A 24,763-nucleotide genomic window follows, 5' to 3' on the forward strand; every position below is an offset into this window, starting at 1 on the left:
GATTGCTATGGCAGCAGGAGGCTACCTAGTGTGTCTGGCTAGTATGGCAGCCTGTGAGGTCCAACCATAGGCTGGATCACATAGGCTGAATGTCTGGTAATCCTGACAGTTATGCTGTGCTGCAGTACAGGTAAAAAATAAAAAATATAGAAATAAAAGATTTTTCAATAAATAATGAAAGTGCAAAAAGGGTCAATACTCTATATGCGTAATTGTTTATTCAAGAAATTGAATCAGAACATTAAGAACAGCAGTCCGTGTGTCCAGGGTTTTTTCTGTTTTATCATATTGTCTACGTGTAGATTGGCAGCCCCAAACCCCACTAACCTACGGCTGACAGCACCTCAGTGGATAGACTATTTGTACCCTATCCGTATCCTATCTCTTAGGTAGGTAGGTGGCTTCTCCCTCCCCCTAGGTAGGTGGCTTCTTCTCCCCTTAGGTAGGTAAATAGATAGGTGGCTCCCCCCCCCCCCCACTTTAGGTAGGTAGATGGTTTCTCCCCTCCTTTAGGTTGGTAGCTTCTCTCCCCCTCCCTTTAGGCAGTTTTGTAGGTGGCTTCTCATCCCTCCTCCCCCCCCCCCATTATGTATGTAGGCGGCTTCTTATTCCTCCCCCTCTTTAGGTAGGTAAGCAGCCAGGCTAGCCCCCAACCCCATCCCACCACCTTATCCCTATATTAGCTATGTAGTATATTTAAAAACAATAAAAAATAACTTACCTTCACACTGTGCCCACGCAGAGCCATTCCAAATTCTCCAGCCTCCTGGAGGTCTATGTCAAGGCCTCTGTCTAGGTGCCGTCGGCGCAATGATATGACGTCACTTCGTGGCCGGTGTCATGTCAGATGTACTGTGCGGCCTCCTGGCTGGTACTTGGATGAGTGGCGAGGATGGGAGCTTGTAGCTCTTAGTTCCGCCACTCAGCGGCCTCTGCACACAAGGTCCTGACACTAAAGTCCGCACGGGCCGGTGGCTGCCGGACCACTGGCAGTCAGACTACTGGGAATTTTCCCATTATCCCGGTAGGCCAGTCTGGCCATGGTCAGAGGTATTACTGCTTAAGGAGACACATACCAGATTTGAAAAATTGGGCCTGATCATTATGGTAAAAACAGACGGCGTCCTTAAGGGGTTAACCAACCATACCTGTTGTGCTGCCTGTGGGTACACGTGAGTCAAGAGCTGGATTCAAGTAGACAAAACAGACATGGTCACACATCTACATTTTGTATTTTGATCTAATTGCTTCTCAACATAAATTCAAAAACTAACAGGTTGTTAGTATACATTTTAATCAAAAGGTACAAGCCCACTCGCCATGTCAAGGCCACCTATTTAGAGTGGGTCCCTAACGTCCCTAGCATGAAATGGCGTAGCACTGGGCAGCGACCACCACCACCGCAACACCAGTGCCCACAGGGGGAACCACCCACTGGCAGAGTGGCCCCAATGCCACTCAAACCAGTCCCTGGGCCGCACCTCCCCACAGACACGGTGCCACGGCAGCAATGAACGCCGCACAGCAACACACCAGTGTGAACAGCACTTACCTGTTGTGCTGCCTGTGGGTACACGTGAGTCAAGAGCTGGTTTTGTTTGTTTGTTTATTAATAGTTCTTGGTTGAAGCTGCAACATCAGCAACCCAATACTTATGGCTCATTAACCCTACAGAATCTCCGCCCAGAGATATTCCGGGCAGAGATTCCATCAGTAGCTGGTGCTGGCTGAATCAGTCAATGCTATAACTGCTTAAAACTGCACTACCTCCATAGACGGCTTTCTTTTGAAAGAATTAACATATTTACTTTTTCATTTGAGTCTGAAATCCAGAATTTCCACAACACTATTTCCATAGTGTGAATGGTGCAACAGAATGTAATTGAAAACCAAAGGTCGCTGCTGTACTGGAATTTCCAAGCGGAATTCAGCTCGAAAAATACATAGTGTACATGGGCATGTACCCTTATTTTTCCAGCCATAACAAGAATAAACACAGTAATATCACAAAACATGAACAATGAATACGGAATATATACATGTTTTCTTTACATTCCACACATTGCTTCACATTGCTTTTTGCCACGGGCCATGTTAAAAAAATAAATAGCGTTTATCTAGAATAAATCCGGACATCATATACATCAAAACAAACTATTTTAAAGCTATGAAGTAAACACAAAATATACTTGGCTACCTAATAATTCATATGCACAACCACTAATCATTAGCATAATAAGAAACAGCGAGTAGATAGTACATTAACCTCTTTCTAACCTCTAACTTACAGTAAAGGAAAAACATATTTGGTCCTCTGCTGATTTCGTTCTTTTGCCCACTGACAAAGAGATGTCTATGAATCATTCTATAATTTAAATGGTTGGTTTATTTCAACACTGAGAAACAGAATAACAGCAAAAAAAAAATGAAAAAAACATTTGACCCCCCCCTCTAAATCTGCATGATTTCTGACTCCCAGGTGCCTTTTATACAGGTAACAAGCTGAGATTAGGAGCACTCTCTTAAAAGGAATGGTGCTTTAGATTACAAACTAAAGGGAGTGCTCCTAATATCAGCTTGTTACCTGTATAAAAGACACCTGTTCAGAGAAGCAATAATTCAGATTTCAAACTCACCACCACAACAAAGACCAAAGCGCTGTCCAAGGATGTCAGAGACAACATTGGAGACCTACCCATGGCTGGAATGGGCTACAAGGTCATCAGCAGCTTGGTAACAAGTTTTCACCAGTTGGTGCTGCTAATCACAAATCGAAGAAACACAAAAATCTGTCAGTCTCCCTTGGTTAGGGGCTTCATGCAAGATCTAGCCTCGTGGAGTTTCAATGATCATGAGGATGGTGAGGAATTAGCCCAGAACTACATGGGAGGATCCTGTCAATGATCTCAAGGCAGGTGGAACCATAGTCACCAAATGGTAACACACTACACAATGAGGGATTGAAATCCTGCAGCGCACACAAGGTCCCCCTGCTCAAGAAAGCACAAGTACAGGCCCATCAGAAGTTTGCCAATGAACCTCTGAATCATTTAGAGGAAAGTGTTGTGGTCAGATGAGCCCAAAATCAAACTCTTTGGCTTCAACTCTACTCACTGTGTTAAGAGGAAGTGGAATGCTGCCCATAACCCAAGAATAGCATCCCCACCATAAAACATGCAGGTGGAAACATTATGCTGTGGGAATGTTTTTCTGCTAAGGGCACAGGACAAATTTACCACATCAAAGGGACAACAGATGGGGCCATGTACGTCAAATCTTGGGTTAGAACCTCATTGTCATACTAGATGGGTATTCCAGCATGAGAATGACCCAAGACACATAGCCAAGGCTACAAAGGAAGTGGCTCAAAAAGAAACAAACTAAGATTTTAAAGTGACCTAGCCAGTATACAGACCATCAATCCCATAGAAAAGCTGTGGAGGGAGCTAAAGGTTTGAGTTGCTGAATTTGCAAACAGGAGTGGAAAAAAATCCCTCCTGAGATGTGTGCAAACCTGGCGGCCAACTACAAGAAACATCTCACCTCTGTGATTGTTAAAAAGGGTTTTGCCACCAACAACTAAGTCATGTTTTCAAAAGGGGTCAAATACTTACTTCAATGATTAAAATGCAAATCAGTTTGTAACTTAAATGTAATTCATTTTTCTGAATGTGTTTGTTGTTGTTCTGTCTCTCACTTCAAATAAATCTATCAGTGAAATTATAGACTGATCATTTCTTTGTCAGTAGCAAATGTACAAAAACAGAAGGGGAGTAAAAAAATTTTTATCCTTCACTGTACATGTATGCCATGAGCAGGATGTACATCCCACAAAATGCCAGACATGTATGGCTGCCCGAGGCCTAAAAATTTTTGCCCTGACAGTGAAGCCATGCAAGGGGTTGTAGTTTTTCAACAGCTTTATGTATGTGTTGAAAAACTTTTATGTATGTGGTGACTATAATTGTATAATTGATAGCATTCAGGATAGAGTTTCACATAGAAAAAATTCAGGCAAATGGACCCTATTTGAGGAGTAGGGTGGTACGATATATGGAGGGAACTTTATGGAGATAAACGGGTCTACACTTATAATACAGCCTCAAAAATTGATATGGTTTATTGTAATGATCTAGCTTTAGCACAGATATGTGGTCTAAAATATGACCCTTGTACAATATCTGATCACGCCCTAATGATTTTTGAGGTTAATGGGAGAAAGGAGGGGGACAATAGCAGGGGTAGTGTTAGGGATATTAATCCACACTGGTGCAATCTTATCAGTAACATTGAGAAACTAAAACAAGAAATAGATGAATTTTGGCTACTTAATAAAAATTTTGCAGATATAAGAATAATACTCAAAGCATATCTGCGCGGCATTCTGTACAGAGAGATAAACATTTTTAAAAATGATTTAAAAATACTGAACAAAAATTAGAAACTGAGGTAAAACAAATAAATGAAAAAGTGATTAGTAATGAGACCCCAGAAACAGAAATAGAACTGGAAAGAAAAAGTACAGGTTGTTTATTGAGGAGAAGGCAGCTAATAAAATTCTATTCCAACAAAAACATCTGTTCCATGAGGGGGGGGGGGGGGGGGGGAACCGAATAAATGGTTGGATAAAATTATTAAAAATCTAAATGTTAATAATTTTATTAAATCAATCTGTTATAAAAAATAGAGAAATAATCTGTGAGGATAAGACTGTTAAAAGGAGTTTTTTAAGAGCATTACAAAAAAATATACTGCAGTGATCCCAAAATCGATAATGAAGGAATTGAGACATCTCTCAACTGTATAAAACTCCCTGAAATTCCATTAAATCAAAAGAACTTGTTAGAGGCCCCAATAGAAACTGAAGACCTAGTTAATGCTCTAAAATCATTCTCTGGTAATACTGCCGGTCTTGATGGCCTTCAGTTCGAAGTCTCTCATAAATTTGGGATCACCTTGCTGTCTAAGCACAGGGAGGTTATTGAAGGAATCCTGTATAGAGGGGAGGCTGCCGGATACACTTCGCGAGGCATTAAAGGGGTACTCCGGTGGAAAACTTTTTTTTTTTAATCAACTGGTGCCAGAAATTTAAACAGATTTGTAAATTATGGATAGAGAGCAGATACAGTGTTGCTGAGCACCAGCGGCGTTGCACACCAGTCCATCGGCAACTAGGTATGAACAGGCTTCAACCACGGTAAGCGCTGATATATGCTGGGGGGTGCTATCTTATAGTGCACAAGTCACATACAATATTCAAAGGTAGAATGAAGATGCACTCACTCCAATTAGTAGCAAGCAGAATTTTTGTTTATTTTTGTAGTGAAATACAAGCAAGACCTTTTGCAGCTAGTGTAGGGAGACGGTGCAGGACGCTGCAAACGTTTCCACCGTCCTGCACCAACTCCCTACACGACTGATCGTATAGCTTTGGTTAATATGGTTGTTCTCCCACAAATACTTTTACAGGCATCACCCATTTCTATCGGGGATAAATGGTTCAAAGACATTGATAGTATGGCAAGCAAACTAATCTGGGGGAACAAGAATCTATGTATGAAACTGAAATATATGAAATTGTCTAAACAAACAGGAGGATTGGCCATACCAAATTTTAAGACATATTACTGGTCATCGCAGCTGACCCAAATAAGAGGGCATAGGGGAGATCTACTATGGGATTTTTATAAAGAAAGGTAATCTATTGGATAAGGTTGAATCAGGTGGACTAGCACAAGAATTAGGGAAAAAATTCACTATTTTACAACAAATTGACACACTTTGGCTTAGAGTTAAAAAAAGAATTTGGAGTTAAGGGTTGCACAAAGTACACTTGTTTATGGAACAATAACATTTTTGTTAAATTCTACAAAATAGAGTACTATGGGTTTTGGGAGAAACACAATATTATGTTGGTTGAACAACTGATTGTAAACAGGAAAGTTGTTAGTTTTGAAAATCTACAAAATTAATGTTATTTAAATAATTCACAGCGGTATAGAATGACACAAATTTGTTAGACAATAAATACCGTTTGTTTAATTGTTTATTTGTACTATGGTTATACATATGTCAAAAATTACTAAATATTTATAAGAGTTTGTACTGTGGATTGTATAACTGTAAACCATTGTATTTGAAATAAAAGATAATTAATTTAAAAACATTTTTTTTTTAAAAGGATGGTAATGCTTTAAAAATTTTTTAGGGCTGTAAAGCCAAAACTGGTCGTGGTGGAAAGGGGTTAAGTTCTGCAGAAAAATGTCATGGTATGGATGTTTTCGGCACAGTTTATGTTTTGTTGTGTTGTATTATTTACCTACTTTATACTAAACTGTAATAACAGGCATGGTTATCATACTCCGATGACTCACATTGCTGAAGACAACTTATTTCTTATTTCGCTACTTTAAGATTGATCTCATATTCTCCCAGACAAGCATTTAATTAACATTGACAGTATTAAGGAGACAGCCCTGTCCTGGGAATAATGGAAATCACATGTACATGAGTAATTGTGTTGTGTGAGTTTCACAAGCTATGTGAACAAGCACTAAGTTGTATTTTGGCAAGTTGCATGCCCCTGGGGCCTGACCTGTTCATGAAAATGATATCTATTTAAAGACTGTTTGTAAACTTCACATACAATACAATGCACTGTTTTCAGAGACAAATGCATATTAGCTGGCACTATCTAAAATGTAATATGCTATGTAGCTGTTTCTTTTTCTTGTAATAACAATTTTTATTGTTTTTTAAATATAAGACATAACAATGACAGAGCAGCATAGTACCATGTTACAAGTGAACATGTCCACGTCTTAAATAATGAACAATTAACAGAAACTGTATCATGTCTAAAATGAATATTGGAGTCATAGTAACTCAAACATGAGAACAGTGAACCATAATAAAGTAACTGTGTGCTCTGTATCTGCAGTGGTCAGTAGACAGTACACTGAAAGCATTGGTCATCTCAGGCCTCCGCCCAAGTCCCCATAAGGACCGCGTAGACAGATCTCATACCGGAAGTAATATGACATTAACAAGAATTGAAAAATTAGAGAGTATAACATAGCAAAGTTGGTTCAGACCAGCTCGTAAGTCCCAAATCTCTGCCCAGAAAGGGGGTCCCCAACTAAGGTCAACTACATATTCTGGGAGATATCGTGTAGCTGTTTCTATGGGTACATACAGAACTGGAGAAATCATTAAGCAGAATCAATTTAAACCTTAGACATGCCTTAGTCATATGATGTTTATAAAACAGCAAAGTGCAGTGTCCCAGTACAGTATATGTTGTGCTGTTAGATAAAGGATCACTTAACCATGTTGTTCTGTATGTATAATGTAAAGTTGTTGAAATGCACTTTTTAAATGTTACTCAAATGCATTGACATTCATGTTCTGCTCTCTGCTGCCACCTCTGGTGAGACAGCATTACTTTAGTTAGTCGTCTACTATTCTTTTATTTTTCAAGAATTCACCAGAACTGTCTAGGAAAAAGGTCTCCTCAGCCAATCTGTGTCAGGCCAGATTACTTTTTTAGGTTTGTAGTTAACCTCCAGAATTTTTCAAGGACTTCAGGAATTTAACATCTTATAAACTGCTCAAGCCAACATCTACACTCAGGTACTGCTCAAGATCTGTGCCTCCACTATGTGGAAGATGTTCAGTAAAAGTTTAACTTTGTATTGCAAAACCCTTTGAGTCCCAGTGTCTTGGTTTACACTGCACTTAATATCATGAGCCTTCCACAAACCATCAGCCAGGATATCGTCACTAGCAGGAGGCCAGGGGATATAGACTAAATACCAACTTTGCAGCCCCTTATCCTTGACAATAGTGTAGTAATTCTAGAGGACACTTGGAACTACAGGTACCATTGAACCCCTCACTAAACAAGTGTGTAATGAAGGTGCCACCTTGGGCTGGATGGTGGACACCAGAACTGTGGGAGCTTTTCGTGCTTGTCTTTGGATCAAACCTTTTTACTGGTGATCTGTCTGGTCCATCCAAAGCTTGTTTGCAGTTTGTGGGTGTGGGGGGGTGCTCTTACATATGCACTGCTCCCAACAACTTCTAGTAGCTTGGTCAGAATCACCATCCTGCTTCTCTCGGTCCAATGATGCAACCCCTCTTAAAGTCTGCCAACCGGGCAAAGTGTCTTCCAGTGCATTGTGAAGGCATGTCTAGCGGTCAATGAATGATCTTTCACCAATAGGTACAATACCCAAAAATTGTATTTAAAAGCCTTTTTATAGGGCAACTGAGGAAGTACTTTTACGCCCTCTTGTGGCTTAGTGTTTAATCAGACCACACCTGTACTCATTTACATATCTGTCAGACATAACTGCATGTGAAGTTTTTTAGTATTTCAACATTTCTTATCTGGGTGCAATACATTCAGAATCATCTGTCAACTTTGCACCAGATTTAGAGCTGTAACAGGATATCTGACCCTATTCTTCAGATCGCTGGGGGTACCATCTTTATAAATACAACATGTCACTCAATATCATAATAATATCACTCAGTATCACAATATCATCAAATACAGCTGCATACCACTGCATCTTTGGTACAGTCAGGTGACTATTAAGGTGGATACTACTATTAATACTTCACTGGTTTTATTTAATGCCCTAAAAAGTTGTCATTTCTAATGTTTCTCTTAGTGCTATATAAACATCTTATCCAGCAGTCAAGAAAAATATTCTTTCAATTTAATATATTGAACTAATTTAGGTACTAATACATTGTAATGCATAGTATAAAATAGACCATCACATGGATGGGAACTATTCAGAAAACATTTTAACTAGGTTTTCCATCATGTATATAAAAATGACTAATAATGGTAACTATTGAATTGCAATAGATTATGTAAAAACAAACACATTTACATAACAGCAAATATTGTCATATATATTTTATAAACGGTCAGTCATTTTCTTTACTTGTATTTTCATAGGGTGATCGTGGAGAAGTTGGTCTTCCAGGCTTTCCGGTAATAATATCCAACATATATTATTATTTTCATTGTTATTATTGTTCTACATAATTCTTATTTATTATTACTATTTTTTAACATACCTGAACACAAAGTAAAATAAAAAGAACAAAAATTTGAAATAAATCCAAAGAAAGGTAAAGGAATTCATTGTCCATGATTACAAAGACATGGCTGATTTCTCTCCCCCCCCCCCAATGAAAAAAAAATAAAAAAAAATATCTTCACATATTGTACATAAAATTGTGGCATAATTTCACTTACTTCGAGGGAACTGAGCTGTGCAATACCAGACATAACCCATGCACAGGTGTGGTGTTGTGCTTCTAATATGGTACATTGTTCATCCTGAAACAATGTTTTAAAAGACAAATAAAACCCATTACACAGCATTTTGTGCAGAACAGAATATACAATTGCTGGATTTCTATGGTCCTCCAATATGTATTACAATCAACTATTAATTATACAATTGGTCCTAGTGACCTAAATAATTAACAAAGTAACATACTAAAATAAAAAAACAGGGTGTGTTACAATTTTTCCCTATGACATGGAAAGTGATTGAGCCCTCAACATGTATTTTGCCTGTAGCTCATTGATGAGGAAATGTATATTAAAACCTTGACCAGTTTCTAGGTCACAGAATAATAAAAGTATGCAATAGTATATTGCAATAAAAAAATATCAGGGTTGTCAAAAACATTTATGTCTTACAATAAAACATGTTATTGTCTTACAATAAAAACATTTATAAAAAAAAAGGCTAATCTCACCTGTTTATCCTTACTGCATCCCACACCGCTGCTCCAGTCCTCACTGCATGATGTACTACTACTCAGTGACTGGCTGCAGTGTGTTTGGACATGTCACCTTTGCAGGGACGTAAACATAAGTGGTTGACTTGTGACTTGAGTGGCAAGGATAAAACAGGTGAGATTTTATTTTAACACATTAGGCTACCCCTTTACTGAAAGTCCTTTTAAGGGATAAAAAAAAAAAAAAAAAACACACATATACACTAACATAACTCAGACACATGTGCTATTTACTGTAGGTCAGCAAGGAACAGTGTATTATAAAAAAATGCAGAATAAAATACTCATTGACTGATCTTACTCAAGCAGTTAGAGTTGATCCAATGCAACAGCTATCGATACTATTGCAGCAAGACATCATTTGGGCTATACCGACCTATCATTTATTATAATTTTTAAGCCCTAACCCTGATGTAAAATGAACATTTTATAATGTTATTTCTTTCTCTATCATTAGGGGTCAAGAGGACACTTTGGAGAGAAAGGAGAGCAAGGTCCAAAAGGAACAAAGGGAGACCCAGTAAAATTCTATATACATTATTATATTATTCATTTGATGTGGTATTTTTAATTCTTTTTTTCTATTTACCAATACATAATATTTGAATGTTTAAAATGGTACTCTGGTGGAATTTTTTTTTTTTTTTTATCAACTGGTGCCAGAAAGTTAAATAGATTTGTAAATTACTTCTATAAAAAAATGTTTACATTTCCAGTACTTATTAGCAGCTGTATGCTACAGAGGAAATTCTTTTCTTTTTGAATTTCTTTTTTGTCTTGTCCACAGGGCTCTCTGCTGACACATGAAGCCCGTATCAGGAACTGTCCAGAGCAGGAGAAAATCCCCAAAGCAAACTTATGTTGCTCTGGACAGTTCCTGACAGGGACAGAGATGTCAGCAGAGAGCACGATAAAAAAAGAAGCTCAAAAAGAATAGAATTTCCTCTGTAGCAGAGTGCTAATAAGTACTGAAAGGATTACGATTGTTAAATAGAAGTAATTTACAAATCTGTTTAACTTTCTGGCACCAGTTCATTTAAAAAAAAAAGGTTTTCCACCGGTGTACCCCTTTAGCCCCTTACAGGTATGCCCTGACGTCGATGTAAGTGAAGGACCCAGGGCGTACCTGTACGCCCATGGGAATTCCACATTCAGCAGGCACCCCGTGCAAACCCCTGGGGGGGTCCTGAGACCCCCAAGATTTTCAGCGATTCCGGGCTGATCAGGTCAATGGTGACCCAATCGCCGGAAAGTAGGGATGATCAGAGCTGTCAGAGACAGCTCCGACCATTCTGAAGGATAGGAGTGAGCGACCATTGGCAGTTGGGAGCGGGGGGTGGTTAAGTTGCAATCCCCGATCTGTACCAGAGTGCAGGAGGTGGGTCCGTCCTATGCAAATCCCTTATTTAGGCCTCAAATGCACAAGACGCTCGCTCACTTCAGATCCCTGTCGTATTTCAAGGCAATAGTTTAGGGCCACATATGGGGTATTTCTGTACTCGGGAGAAATTGCCTAACAAATTTTGGTGGTCTTTTTCTCCTTTTACCCCTTATGAAAAGGTAAAGTTGGGGTCTACTCCAGCATGTTATTGTAAAAAATGTTTATTTTTTACACTAACATGCTGGTGTTGCCCCATACTTTTCATTTTCACAAGAGTTAGAAGGAAAAAAGACCCCCAAAATTTGTAAGACAATTTCTTCTGAGTACGGAAATACCCCATATGTGGACGTAAAATGATCTGCGGGCGCACAACAAGGCTCAGGAGTGAGAGCGCCATATACATTTGAGGTGATTTGCACAGGCATGGCTGATCGTTACAGCGGTTCTGACATAAATGCAAAAAAAAAACACCCACGTGACCCCATTTTGGAAACTACACCCCTTACAGAATATAACAAGGGGTATAGTGAGCCTTACCACCCCACAGGTTTTTGACGAATTTTCGTTACATTTGGATGTGAAAAAGAAATTTATTTTTTCACTAAAATGCTGGTGTTATCCCAAATTTTTCATTTTCACAAGGGGTAATAGGAAAGAAGTCCCCAAACAATTGTAACACCATTTCTTCTGAGTATATAAATACCCCATGTGTGGACGTAAAGTGCTCTGCTGGCGAACTACAATGCTCAGAAGATAAGGAGCGCCATTGGGCTTTTGAAGAGAGAATGTGTCTGGAATTGAAGGCCATGTGCATTCACAAAGCCCCCATGGTGCCAGAACAGTGGACTCCCCCCACATGTGACCCCATTTTGAAAACTACACCCCTCACAGAACGTAACAAGGGGTGCAGTGAGCATTTATACCCCAAAAATGTAATTTTTCATTTGTACAGTCTACTATTCCAAAGATCTGTCAAAAGCCAGTGGGGTGTAAATGCTCACTGCACCCCTTATTACATTCTGTGAGGGGTGTAGTTTCAGAAATAGGGTCAGATGTGGGGGGGGGGGTACACTGTTCTGGCATCACGGGGGGGCTTTGTAAATGCATATTGCCCCAACTTCCATTCCAACCAAATTATTTCTCCAAAAGCCCAATGGCGCTCCTTCTCTTCTGAGCATTGTAGTTTGCCCACAGAGCACTTTACATCCACATATGGGGTATTTCCATACTCAGAAGAAACGGGGTTAACATTTTGGGAGGCTTTTTCTCCTATTACCCTTTGTGAAAATAAAGAATTTGGGATAACACCAGCATTTTTGTGAAAAAAAATCAAATTTTTCATTTTTCACTTCCAACTTTCACGGAAATGTTTCAAACACCTGTGGGGTATTAAGGCTCACTGTACCCTTTGTTGCGTTCCTTTCCCAAATATTGAGCCATGTGGGGCTTTTTTTTGCTGTTCTGGCACCATAGAGGCTTCCTAAATGCGACATGCCTCACAAAAACCATTTCAGCAAAGTTTGCTTTCCAAAAGCCAATTGGGACTCCTTCTCTTCTGAGCATTGTAGTGCACCAGCAGTGCACTTGGTGTCCACACATGGGGTATTTCCATACTCAGAAGAGATGGGGTTACAAATTTTGGGGGCATTTTCTCCTATTATCTCTTGTAAAAATGTAAAATTTGGGGGAAAACCAGCATTTTACACATACAACTTTAACGAAAAGTCGTCAAACACTTGTGGGGTGTTTAGGCTCACTGTACCCCTTGTTTTACATTCCTTGAGGGGTGTAGTTTCCAAAAGAGTATGCCATGTGTTTTTTTTATTTATTTTTTTGCGTTTCTGGCACCATGTAGTCTTCCTAAATGCGACATACCCCCCAAAAACCATTCAGAAAAACTTACTTTCCAAAATCCCATTGTTGCTCCTTCCCTTCTGAGCCCTCTACTGCTCCCGCTCAACACTTTACATACACATGAGGTATTTACTTGAGAGAAATTGGGTTACAAATTTTTGGGGGGATTTCTCTCCTTTTACCCCTTGTAAAAAAATTCAAAAACTGGGTCTACAAGATCATGCGAGTGTAAAAAATGAAGATTTTGAATTTTCTCCCTCACTCTGCTGATATTCCAGTGAAAAACCTAAAGGGTTAACACACTTACTGAATGTCATTTTAAATACTATGAGGGGTGCAGTTTTTATAATGGGGTAATTTATGGGGTATTTCTAATATGAAGGCCCTTCAAATCCATTTCAAATCTGAACTGTCCCCTGAAAAATGCTGATTTTAAATTTTTTTTTAAATTGCTGCTGAATTTTGAAGCCCTCTAATGTCTTCCAAAAGTAAAAACATGGCAACTTTATGATGCAAACATAAAGTAGACATATTGTTTATGTGAATCCATATATAATTTATTTGGTATGTATATTTTCTTTAAGAAGAGAGCTTCAAAGTTCAAAAAATGCAAAATTTTTGAATTTTTCATAAAATTTTTGAATTTTTCACCAAGAAATGATGCAAGTATTGGCAAAAATGTTACCAATATGTTAAATTAGAATATGTAACAAAAAAAACAACCTCTGAATCAAGTTCATAAGTAAAAGCATTCGAGAGTTATTAATGCTTAAAGTGACAGTGGGCAGATGTGCAAAAAAAAAAACACTCTGGTCCTTAAGGTGAAAATGGGCTGGGTCCTTAAGGGGGTTAAAGACTATACCTTGTCGCAAATGAGATTAAAAGCTTACAAATAACATGTTTGATTTTAGTTTAGTTTTTTTTTTTTTTTTCGTTCTTGTCATGTCCAATGATATACTGTAAATGTTATTGAATTAACGTGAACAACATTTGAATTGTTAAGGGAGACTATGGCCCTAATGGACAGCTAGGAGAACGTGGTCCAACTGGAACGCCTGGATTTCCTGTGAGTATTACTGTTCCATTTCATTTATCATAATATCATAACATTGCGAATATAAAAAAATATAAATAGTACAAAAAGTTCAACCCCCTCCTTATTACATGAAAATAAAGGCTTAGACTGAAAAATCCCAGTAATAACTAGTAACTATTTCTTGCTTGATAACAGAACTATTTTAGATGTTTAATTATTATAAATGTTTTATTATTATCATCAGTATATACAAAATACACTGACATCCCACTCGATCAAAACTTTTGACATGTCTCTGTGACATGCCACAATTGTAATGAATTGGTTCTGTAAGGGGTTAAAAATGTTTACATTTTGTGGTTGTTTTTTTGCCATATATTGAGAGTATTTTCATATCTTTTATATTAGCAGGAAAGCACAATATTCAGCATACATTTGACTAAGAATTACCTATCACATACTGTATATATATGTTATTCTTTCAGGGTCCACCAGGAGAGCGTGGAAATCCCGGAATAACGGTAATAATGCTGATTTTATTTTATTAGTGATTATTAGAATTTAAAATGTTCTTCAAGCTGAGTCAAGTCCCCCTGGTACACCAGCGCTTCAGTACTTATATTTACCATAGTCGTGAAATACAGATACATTAGCTATTGCAAATGCGCCAAAAACTGTCATACAGTACATGTGTTTTAGACATAAAGGGGCTCATTTACTAATTTACTAAGAATGAAGTGTAGCTTTCTTTGTGGGTTTTTGTTTCTGACAGGGAATTTAGTATATGGTATTTACTATTGTTTCTTGTATTTGGCAATTTTTCCTACTTTCTGCTCTTTTTACACGAGCTGTTGGGTTATCCAGAGCGCAAATTCACCACATTTTCTGTGGAAACATTACTCAATTTGTGGGTTTCTGTAAAAAAAAAAAAACTGGGATTTTTTTTAGACATGCCCCTTTTCCCTGATGGACATGCCCCTTTTCCCTGATGGACATGCCCCTCTGTAGGCTTTTCTGAGTAAAGTGGAGAGTTCGTTTTTGGATTTTGTGTCAGAAATTCAGGCGCACGTCACAAAAATCCCTATGAAATTTACACAGAAAAGCCTTCGTAAATCAGGCCCAAAGTGTGGGGCTTAGCAGAGTGGAGGCTTGGCTAGAGTGTGACTTTATAGATATACACCCTGTTCCAAATTATTGTGAAAATTATATTTTTCTCATTTACCTAGATAATTGATGTAAATAACAGTCAGCATAATTCTCATGTTATCAACTATAAAGAGTACAATTCAAATCTTATTGAACAAACCTTCTAATTATAACAGTTTTTTTAAACATGAAAAACAATGCACTGTTTCAAATTATTACGCACAGTAAGTTTCAATACATTTTATAGGTTGTAAAGAGCTGAAAATTATCATTGGTTGTGTTTGCAGCATATTTACTGAAATCAAAAGCTATTTCAATCACACTTTTAACAACATTTTAACTTTTTAAACATTTTAACAGGTCACATTATATTTTAACATAGGACCCCTTATTTGATAGCAGCTTCACAAGTCTTGCATCCATTGAACTTGTGAGTTTTTGGACAGTTTCAGCTTGAATTTGTTTTCAAAATGTCAGAATAGCCTACCAGAGCTGCCGTTTGGATGTAAACTGCCTCCCACCCTCATAGATCTTTTGCTTGAGGATGCTCCAAAGGTTCTCAATAGGGTTGAGGTCAGGGGAGGATGGAGGCCACACCATGACTTTCTCTCTTTTTATCCCCATAGCAGCCATGGTATTCTTTGCAGCATGAGATGGTGCATTGTCATGCATGAAGATAGTTTTTCCATCTGTACCAGGGAAGAAAGTGGTCAGTCAGAAAATCCACTTACTTTGCAGAGGTCATCGTTATACCTTCGGGGACCCTAAAGGGGCTGACCAGCTCTCTTCCAATGATTCTGCCCCAAAACATGACTCCACCACTGCCTTGCTGACATTGCAGCCTTGTTGGAACAGGGAGACCATGCACCAACCATGTACTACTCCATCCACCTGGACCATCCAGGGTTGCACGGCACTCGTCAGTAAACAGGACTGTTTGAAAATTAGTCTTCATGTATTTTCCTGCCCATTGCAGCAGTTTCTGCTTGTGAGCATTGGTTAGTGGTGGCCGAATAGAAGATTTATGCACAGTTGCAAGACTCTGGAAGACTCTACACCTTGATGTCCGTGGGACTCCAGAGGCACCAGCAGCTTCAAATATCTAAATGAAAAAGATAATTGAGGCTCAAGGTCTATAGATAAAGTACACACTTGTTTATTGATCATAAAATATTATTAAATATTGATATTTAATTAATAATTAATATTTTATGATCAATAAACAAGTGTGTACATTATCTATAGACCTTGAGCCTCAATTATCTTTTTCATTTAGTAGCCTTTTGCAGACACCTTAGGTACAGGTGCCAGTTTGAGCTGCCCAGGTCATTTGTGAAACTTTCCACAAGAGCCTCTCCACCTTTGTATTATTAGCTTCAAATATCTGTTTGCTGCTATGTAATGGTATTTTAGTAGCAGCTCTCTTGATCCGAGGAGTAGCATGCGCCCACACCAACAGAAATTTAGCTGGGCATTTCCTATTCTTATAGACAAGGTGTGAGAAGGGTATGGCAGCATTAATCAGATCTCTCCACTTAGCAATGGTAGGGAGTTTCATGTCCATCCAATCAAATGGCCACAGCCTTCCTTTCCAAGAACAATGATTCCTGTAAAAAGGTGTGGGTATGATGAGGCCACATCTCTTCATCCATAACTCCGATTCTACTCAAAAAGGGATCCAGTGGAGGAGGTGGATTTACAAGAGTAGCAAGGAGTTGCAACACTTCAGTCCAAAAATCTACAATATATGGGCACGCCCAAAGGCGCATCATAGAGAGACACAGGAAGCGCACCCTCCGTAAACGCTGTCTGGTACATACTTAGGAAAACCTGGAGCTGATCAGGGATACGATCATTGGACCTATAAGATCCCACCAAAAAAGTGGAATCTTCCAACTACGCGGTGTACCAGAATTGGCCAAGGACACATCAAGCAATATGGGAGAGTGATCAGATATAGCTCAGAGCTCATACGAGACATCCGAGACCTGAGAATACAAAAGCGAGTTACCACAACTTCTACCGATAGTGTGACGAGAATACTTTTTAATAGAGGGGTAACGCTGCCTAAAAATATCTAACCATCCCACCTCAACAAAGAACTGAGTAAGGGGAGAAGCTCTAGTATCCGCAGACGGAAGCAGGGGTATACCCCTAGGGCTATGTCTGTCCATGGTGGGGTCGGGGACTAAATTAAAGTCTCCAATACAGAGGACTCGAGCAGATGGGTAACCCGCAGCAAACGTGACAGCTAGATGCAAGGTTTCCATAGAGGCCGGAGGGGGATTATATATAAATAAAAACACAAACTGGACATTATTCAAAAAGGCATGAATAAATACATAGCGACCTAAAGGGTCTTTGTGGACTGTGTAACTGGTTCCCAGCGCACCGTATGACTAACAAAAACGGTAACACCCATAGAAAATGAGGTGTGGTATGAGTGCTGGGACCACTGAATCCAGGGCCGGGACAATTGGCTGGCCCTATCAGGAGTGAGATGTGTTTCCTGCAATGTGACAATATACGGGCGATACCTTCGAATATGAGCAAAAATCAGTGCCCTCTTCTGGGAGAAAGAAGGGAAAAGGGAAAAGGTAGAGCAAGACAAGGAGAAGGCACAAAGAAGAAGGAAGAGCAGAAAGGGATCCCAGAAGAGAAGAAAAATGTGCAGTAAAACAGTGGAAAATATCTCAATAAGTGAAGCAATCTTCAGAAGGCCCGTACCCAGGGGACACACACATATATTTACCAAATATAAGAAAAACCATTACATGAAGGCTCACTAAATAGAATCCCTATCCCTGGAATCAAAGATATAAACTTATCCTGTAGAGTGCCCATGTAGTTGGACAGCCGTGCATGAGGAACATCAGAGGTCAGGATCAGGGATACAAGGGGGGGGGGTGTAAAGATCCAAGGACACTAAGGAGAAACTAGAACCAGGGAGCAGGAGGGAAGAGGGTCCAGAATCTGAGTAAAAGCATCCAGGGGGAGGGAGGTGGACCAGAGAGGGGGCAGTCACAGTACCTGACCGACACATAGTCCAAACTTCCCAGGAAGAAGCTGTATAACAATCTGTTTCCCCCAGTAGGGCATCCAAAGAGTAACAGGTTAAACTGTCCAGAAACATATCAAGGCAGGTGAATCCGTTGCAAATGCAGAGCAGACAACTACACATGTCGGCCTCCGAAGTCCAACACTGGGCAGCAGCAGGCAAATCACGGCACCCTCCATCTCCTGTTTAACCAGTCATCCACTTCTTGTGGTGTAGAAAACAGGGCTCTGTCCCCATCCACTACCCGCAAGCGGGCTGGATAGGCCATCGAGTAGGGGACAACTTCCCCACGCAGCCAGGCTTTAATGGAGGTGAAGGTTGCTCTGCGGCATTGCAAATCAGAAGAAAAGTCCAGAAAAATAGAGACCCTATTGTTGTTGAAGGTTATTTCCAGCAACCTCCGTGCAGAGTGGAGGATCAGGTTGCGACAATTCTTTAATTCACCCTTCCACGAAGGCTCCCGGGTTCTGGCCCTCCGACCTTTCCGGTAAGCAAATCACCCTGATGTTATTCCTACGCATTCTTTTCTCTAAATCATCGTTTTTCTTTTTTTCTGTCTACCAAGTTCTAGCTGCATAGTAGTGAGGGAGGCAGGGAAAGGGGCCACAGTATCTTCAATAGTGGAAATCCTAGTCACCGTCTCAGTGACCCGGTCCTGGAGGTCCTGTCCTAAGAGGCCTACATCAATTTTAACCTTCTCCATCTTTCCCGTTAAGGACGTCTTACAGACATGAGTTGCCTGGAGCAGGGTGTCCCTCCCCTTTTCAGGGTCAGTTCAGGAGAGTCCTGCAATCCCTCCAGTGAGGGAGAGTCCTGAGCTGTAGCGGCTGAGGTGGAGGAGTGCGTTGCAGTCTGGCTGGCTCCATCTTGTTTGTCAGAGCGGGCATAGCCCTGCAGTTTTTCAACCGCAGTACGGTCTTTCCCCTTGTTAGGATCAGTTTTAGGGGCCATATTACGAAATCTGGAATGGTTAAGAGGCGTCAGGGACTCCAGGATTCAGCTCAGGATGATGATAAAGCAGGCGTTGAGCGGAAGCGCTTACAGCGTGCGACCGCTCATCTCAAGTGCCACGCCACCTGGAACACCCACCTTTAGTAGTTTTTCCTTAAATTGGGCTCACCTGGCAATCTAATTATCACAGGTGTCTGAGATTGCTTTCAGTGATCAAAAGAGCCGCCCTGAGACACAATGCCATCCATGAGTTAAACTGAAAAACAAAATATTTAATCTTTGTGACACTTAAATATTATGTGCATAATAATTTGGAACAGGGCGTACTCTGCCACAATTTTGGTGTAAAGTAATGGGTGGTCCAAACCTAAAGATGTGCCAAATGTATCAAACACGTGAACTCCTGTGATAAATCTGAAGCATTTTAGACTGTCTAGTCTATATTTCCAAAGTTTGAGTATCAGACATTGATACTAAATGTTTTTTTTGCAATACACATTGGAACTGTTAGGCCATGTTCATGTCAAAATCCGCATTGGAATTCAGCATGGATATTCTGCTGCAGCAGAGTCCCCTTGAATTCAACAGGATTCTGTTGCACTGTGCACATGGCGGATTTCCATGCCAGATGTTTCTGGCACGGACAGTCTATTTTCTGTGTTCGCACAAATAATGAACACGCTCATTCTTTGTGCGGAGTCTGCACAGGATGTATAGCAGTCTGTGAGACGTCACATTTTTGTGCTGTCCTAGTGCCGATGCCCCAAAGTTTGTGTAATGTCTGCACGGACATTCCATTGTGTGAACATAGCCTTATAGGGCAGAGCAGTAATAAATCTTATCACAAAAGGTGACTAGTGTATGAACCTTACCATTTTCTCCCTGTTTTGCATTGCTCACACAGATCTAAAAAATAATGAAAGTCTTTACATTTAACAAAGTGTTAACTGGCCAGTGTAATTTGCAAAACCCTTTTTTATAATGTAGATAATAACATATGTAGGTATTTTTGTAATATAAATTGGTTAAAAAAATTAGTATATTTTTGTGTGAAAAAAATGCTGTCTTGTCCCTGCAGCTATTGTTCGTGCGTCGACAAAGTACAGGAAGTGAGGGCCGGACAAGTAGGGCTCTGTGCAGGCTCCCGGCTAGTCAATCAATCTGCTGTGCGTGTCGGGAGCATTCAACAGAGCCTCACTGCACAGAGCCCTGCTTGTCCTCACTGCACAGAGCCCTGTTTGTCCTCAGTGTACAGAGTCCTGCTTGTCCTCAGTGTAGAGTCTTGCTTGTCCTCACTGTACAGAGCCCTGCTTGTCCTCACTGCACAGAGCCCTGCTTGTCCTCACTGCACAGAGCCCTGCTTGTCCTCACTGCACAGAGCCCTGCTTGTCCTCAGTGTACAGAGTCCTGCTTGTCCTCAGTGTACAGAGTCTTGCTTGTCCTCACTGTACAGAGCCCTGCTTGTCCTCACTGTACAGAGCCCTGCTTGTCCTCACTGTACAGAGCCCTGCTTGTCCTCACTGCACAGAGCCCTGCTTGTCCTCACTGCACAGAGCCCTGCTTGTCCGCACACATAGGCAATAGCTGCAGGGACAGCATTTTTTTTCACCAAAAAAATCTACACATTTTTAACCATTGTAAACTACAAATATACATATAATGTTATTATTTACTTTATATAAAAGTTTTCTGCAAATTACAGTGCCCACTTAAATTATACACAATCATACCCTTTTTACCATACTGGTATTGTTGGATATAAACATTTTTGATTGGGTTTGCTATAACCACATCAATATAATATTTAAAGTTGGTAAAAAATAACCTTATTTAACCCCTTAAGGACTCAGCCCATTTTGGCCTTAAGGACTCAGACAATTTAATTTTTACGTTTTCATTTTTTCCTCCTCGCCTTCTAAAAATCATAACTCTTTTATATTTTCATCCACAGACTAGTATGAGGGCTTGTTTTTTGCGCGACCAGTTGTCCTTTGTAATGACATCACTCATTATATCATAAAATGTATGGCGCAACCAAAAAACACTATTTTTGTGGGGAAATTAAAACGAAAAACGCAATTTTGCTAATTTTGGAAGGTTTTGTTTTCACGCCGTACAATTTCTGGTAAAAATGACATGTGTTCTTTATTCTGAGGGTCAATACGATTAAAATGATACCCATTATTATATACTTTTATATTATTGTTGCGCTTAAAAAAAATCACAAACTTTTTAACCAAATTAGTACGTTTATAATCCCTTTATTTTGATGACCTATAACTTTTTTATTTTTCCGTATAAGCGGCGGTATGGGGATTCATTTTTTGCGCCATGATCTGTACTTTTTTTTGATACCACATTTGTATATAAAAAACTTTTAATACATTTTTTATAATTTTTTTTTTAATAAAATGTATTAAAAAAGTAGGAATTTTGGACTTTTTTAATTTTTTTTCGTTCACGCCGTTTACCGTACGGGATCATTAACATTTTATTTTAATAGTTCGGACATTTACGCACGCGGCGATACCAAATATGTCTATAAAAAATGTTTTTTACGCTTTTTGGGGGTAAAATAGGAAAAAACGGACGTTTTACTTTTTTATTGGGGGAGGGGATTTTTCACTTTTTTTTTACTTTTACTTTTACATTTTTTTACATTTTTTTTTACACTTGAATAGTCCCCATAGGGGACTATTCATAGCAATACCATGATTGCTAATACTGATCTGTTCTATGTATAGGACATAGAACAGATCAGTATTATCGGTCATCTCCTGCTCTGGTCTGCTCGATCACAGACCAGAGCAGGAGACGCCGGGAGCCGCACGGAGGAAGGTGAGGGGACCTCCGTGCGGCGTTATGAATGATCGGATCCCCGCAGCAGCGCTGCGGGCGATCCGATCGTTCATTTTAATCGCGAACTCCCGCAGATGCCGGGATCTGTATTGATCCCGGCACCTGAGGGGTTAATGGCGGACGCCCGCGAGATCGCGGGCGTCGGCCATTGCCGGCGGGTCCCTGGCTGCGATCAGCAGCCGGGATCAGCCGCGCATGACACGGGCATCGCTCCGATGCCCGCGGTTATGCTTAGGACGTAAATGTACGTCCTGGTGCGTTAAGTACCACCTCACCAGGACGTACATTTACGTCCTGCGTCCTTAAGGGGTTAAAAAAAATGTTAATACCATAAGTAAAAACAATCATAAATAATTAACAGTATTATTTGTATTTAAGGACTGTGAAATCATGAGCTATGTTGAAGAACTCTGTGGATGTTGTGGTATGTAAATTACATATTCAATAGTTTAAACAGTGTTTGCTTTTCCATTGATTTTGCATTCTAATTAATTAAAAAAAAAATTTTCATTCTCACCCTTAATTTTTAAGCAATATGGTACATCAAGGGCCAATGGAAATATTGGATCCCGGTTTATGTTATTTTCACAGAAGGATTATCTTTATGTTTTCAAATCTTTTTTCTTTTCACAGATTGCTACAAAACCTGCCAGCCAACTGATGTGGTATTTGTCATAGACAGTTCTGAAAGCGTTGGCAAAACAAATTTCAGTCTTGCCAAAAACTTTGTGATAAGCATTGCCAACAGAATAGATAAAATGGGCAAAAATCGATCAGATCTCACAGGTAAGCTTAGATCCTACTACTTCACAGTCATTTTAGAATTCATTCATGTGTTCTTTATATTTTTCTGTGATCTTCAGGGTTAGTCTTAGGGCTGACTTTCTAATAATAATAATAAAAGTTATTTTTCTAAATGGATACAATTTATTAAAAAGCTTTATCAAAACTGTTGTCTAGGTTCAGGTTTCTGCTAAAGCTGGTAGCAATATTTCTATCCTTTGTAAATAACCAGAAATTCAAGCTGAAATTATACAGCAGCAAATCCTCTATCCTTCCTAAGGCTACCTTCACATGCTGATAACTCACAACAGGTTTCCCCGTCAAGTTTCACTACCATTCACTTCAAGGAGTCTGCCGGCAATCTGCAAAACTATCACGGATGTGTGAACGTACCCTTATACATATTTTCCATGTGCTGTTTTTGATGCGATACGGGAAATATATATTCCCTCAAGTTACAGATTTCTTGTAGACTGCAGTAGATTTTCCTTTATTATTTTCCTGTGAATCATTTTATTCTCTACCTTCAACATATTTCAAAGCCCCGCTGTAGAAGTATCATTAAACAGACTGTTTTTAAAGCAAATCTGACGGCTGGTTAACCTGCACTAGACCCAATACACAGGGTTATAGATCAGGTGAACCGAACTAAAAGTATGTATATTACCCACTCCAAACCATGGTCCCGTTGTAGACTTAGTGGCTCCTTTTCCTTTTCACAATGAAGGGGTGAGCCAGCTGTCCGAGCTTCCCTACCACTGTCACCTCTGCTGCCATATGCCCACCCAACTCTGAATATGCATATCCACTTCAGAGCAGTTACATTGGGATAGGCTCTCATGTCATAAGGACGTGACAGCTCTGAAAAGGATATGCATGTTCAGAGATAGATGAACACATGGCCGTAGAGGGATGGTGGCAGGGAAGATCGGCCTCCATTGTACAAAGGAGCATATTTGCATGTTAGCAACAGAGACTCTAAGTCTACAATTGGACCACTGAATGGAGTGAGTATAACACCAGGGAGCTGTTTTCAAAGACACAAATCAGTGTTTTTTTCTAAAGCATTTGTTTCAAAGGGATAGCGGTTTTATTTCTCAGGAATTCTGGCCCGCTGACTTCTCTCCAATTTATCCCCCTCCTCTAGGCTCTAGTAGTTCTATCTATGGAGTGCGCAATTTTGGCACCCTGAAAATAATAGATACATAAAAATGTGCATTCCCAAATGGCTATAGATCCATACCTTTAATTTAAGCTATAAATAAAAAAATATAGATTTTGCATGCATATACCTGGCTTAGCTCCAGTACTGTATTCATTTACCTCTTGCTGTGGCCAGCGGCTTCCTTCCTTGTCCTGACAATGACCTTGCGTGTTGCAGGGGTATTTGTCAGTGAGTGAAGTGCAAGCTGCTTATTAGTAGTTGGGAGTTCTGGGAAAATCAGCTAGCAAGCATAGGTTGACCTATTGCCTGTCCTGACTTTGTCTTGGTTTGTGATTTTGTACTACTCTGCCTTGTCTGCTGATTTTATACTGTATTTGCTCATGTGTTTTGTGACTTGGTTTGCCTGATGTTTCTGACTACTTTGACAGCCCTGCACATAGGTCAGCTTAGGGACTACCACCTACTTGGGGCCACTGTTTAGTAATCCAAGTAGGTAGGGACAGTGGCTGGGGCATCCAGACTACACCTTTATTTGTATAAAATAGAATCAAAATGTAATAAATATACCTATGACTGAAAATAAAAAACTTTAATTATTTGTATACAGTTTACCGTGACCCATTCCAAACTTTATATGTGCAATCTAGTACATGCATAATTATGTTATAAGAGCAGTCTCAAAATGCAAATATTAATTTT

At 39.6% G+C, this 24,763-nt stretch overlaps 1 protein-coding gene across 1 annotated transcript in view; it reads left to right on the forward strand.

Annotated features, from left to right (window-relative positions):
* LOC130272610 (collagen alpha-2(VI) chain-like) overlaps positions 1–24,763 on the forward strand; it is a 102,543-nt gene that overhangs the window by 58,484 nt on the left and 19,296 nt on the right. Inside the window, exons 16-21 of the mRNA XM_056518443.1 lie at positions 8,975–9,010; positions 10,289–10,351; positions 14,070–14,132; positions 14,588–14,623; positions 22,495–22,540; positions 22,750–22,902. Coding sequence (XP_056374418.1) covers positions 8,975–9,010; positions 10,289–10,351; positions 14,070–14,132; positions 14,588–14,623; positions 22,495–22,540; positions 22,750–22,902 — 397 coding nt within the window. The remainder of the gene's footprint in view (positions 1–8,974; positions 9,011–10,288; positions 10,352–14,069; positions 14,133–14,587; positions 14,624–22,494; positions 22,541–22,749; positions 22,903–24,763) is intronic.

Source organism: Hyla sarda, chromosome 5, assembly GCF_029499605.1.
Source record: "Hyla sarda isolate aHylSar1 chromosome 5, aHylSar1.hap1, whole genome shotgun sequence".
NCBI lineage: Eukaryota > Metazoa > Chordata > Amphibia > Anura > Hylidae > Hyla > Hyla sarda.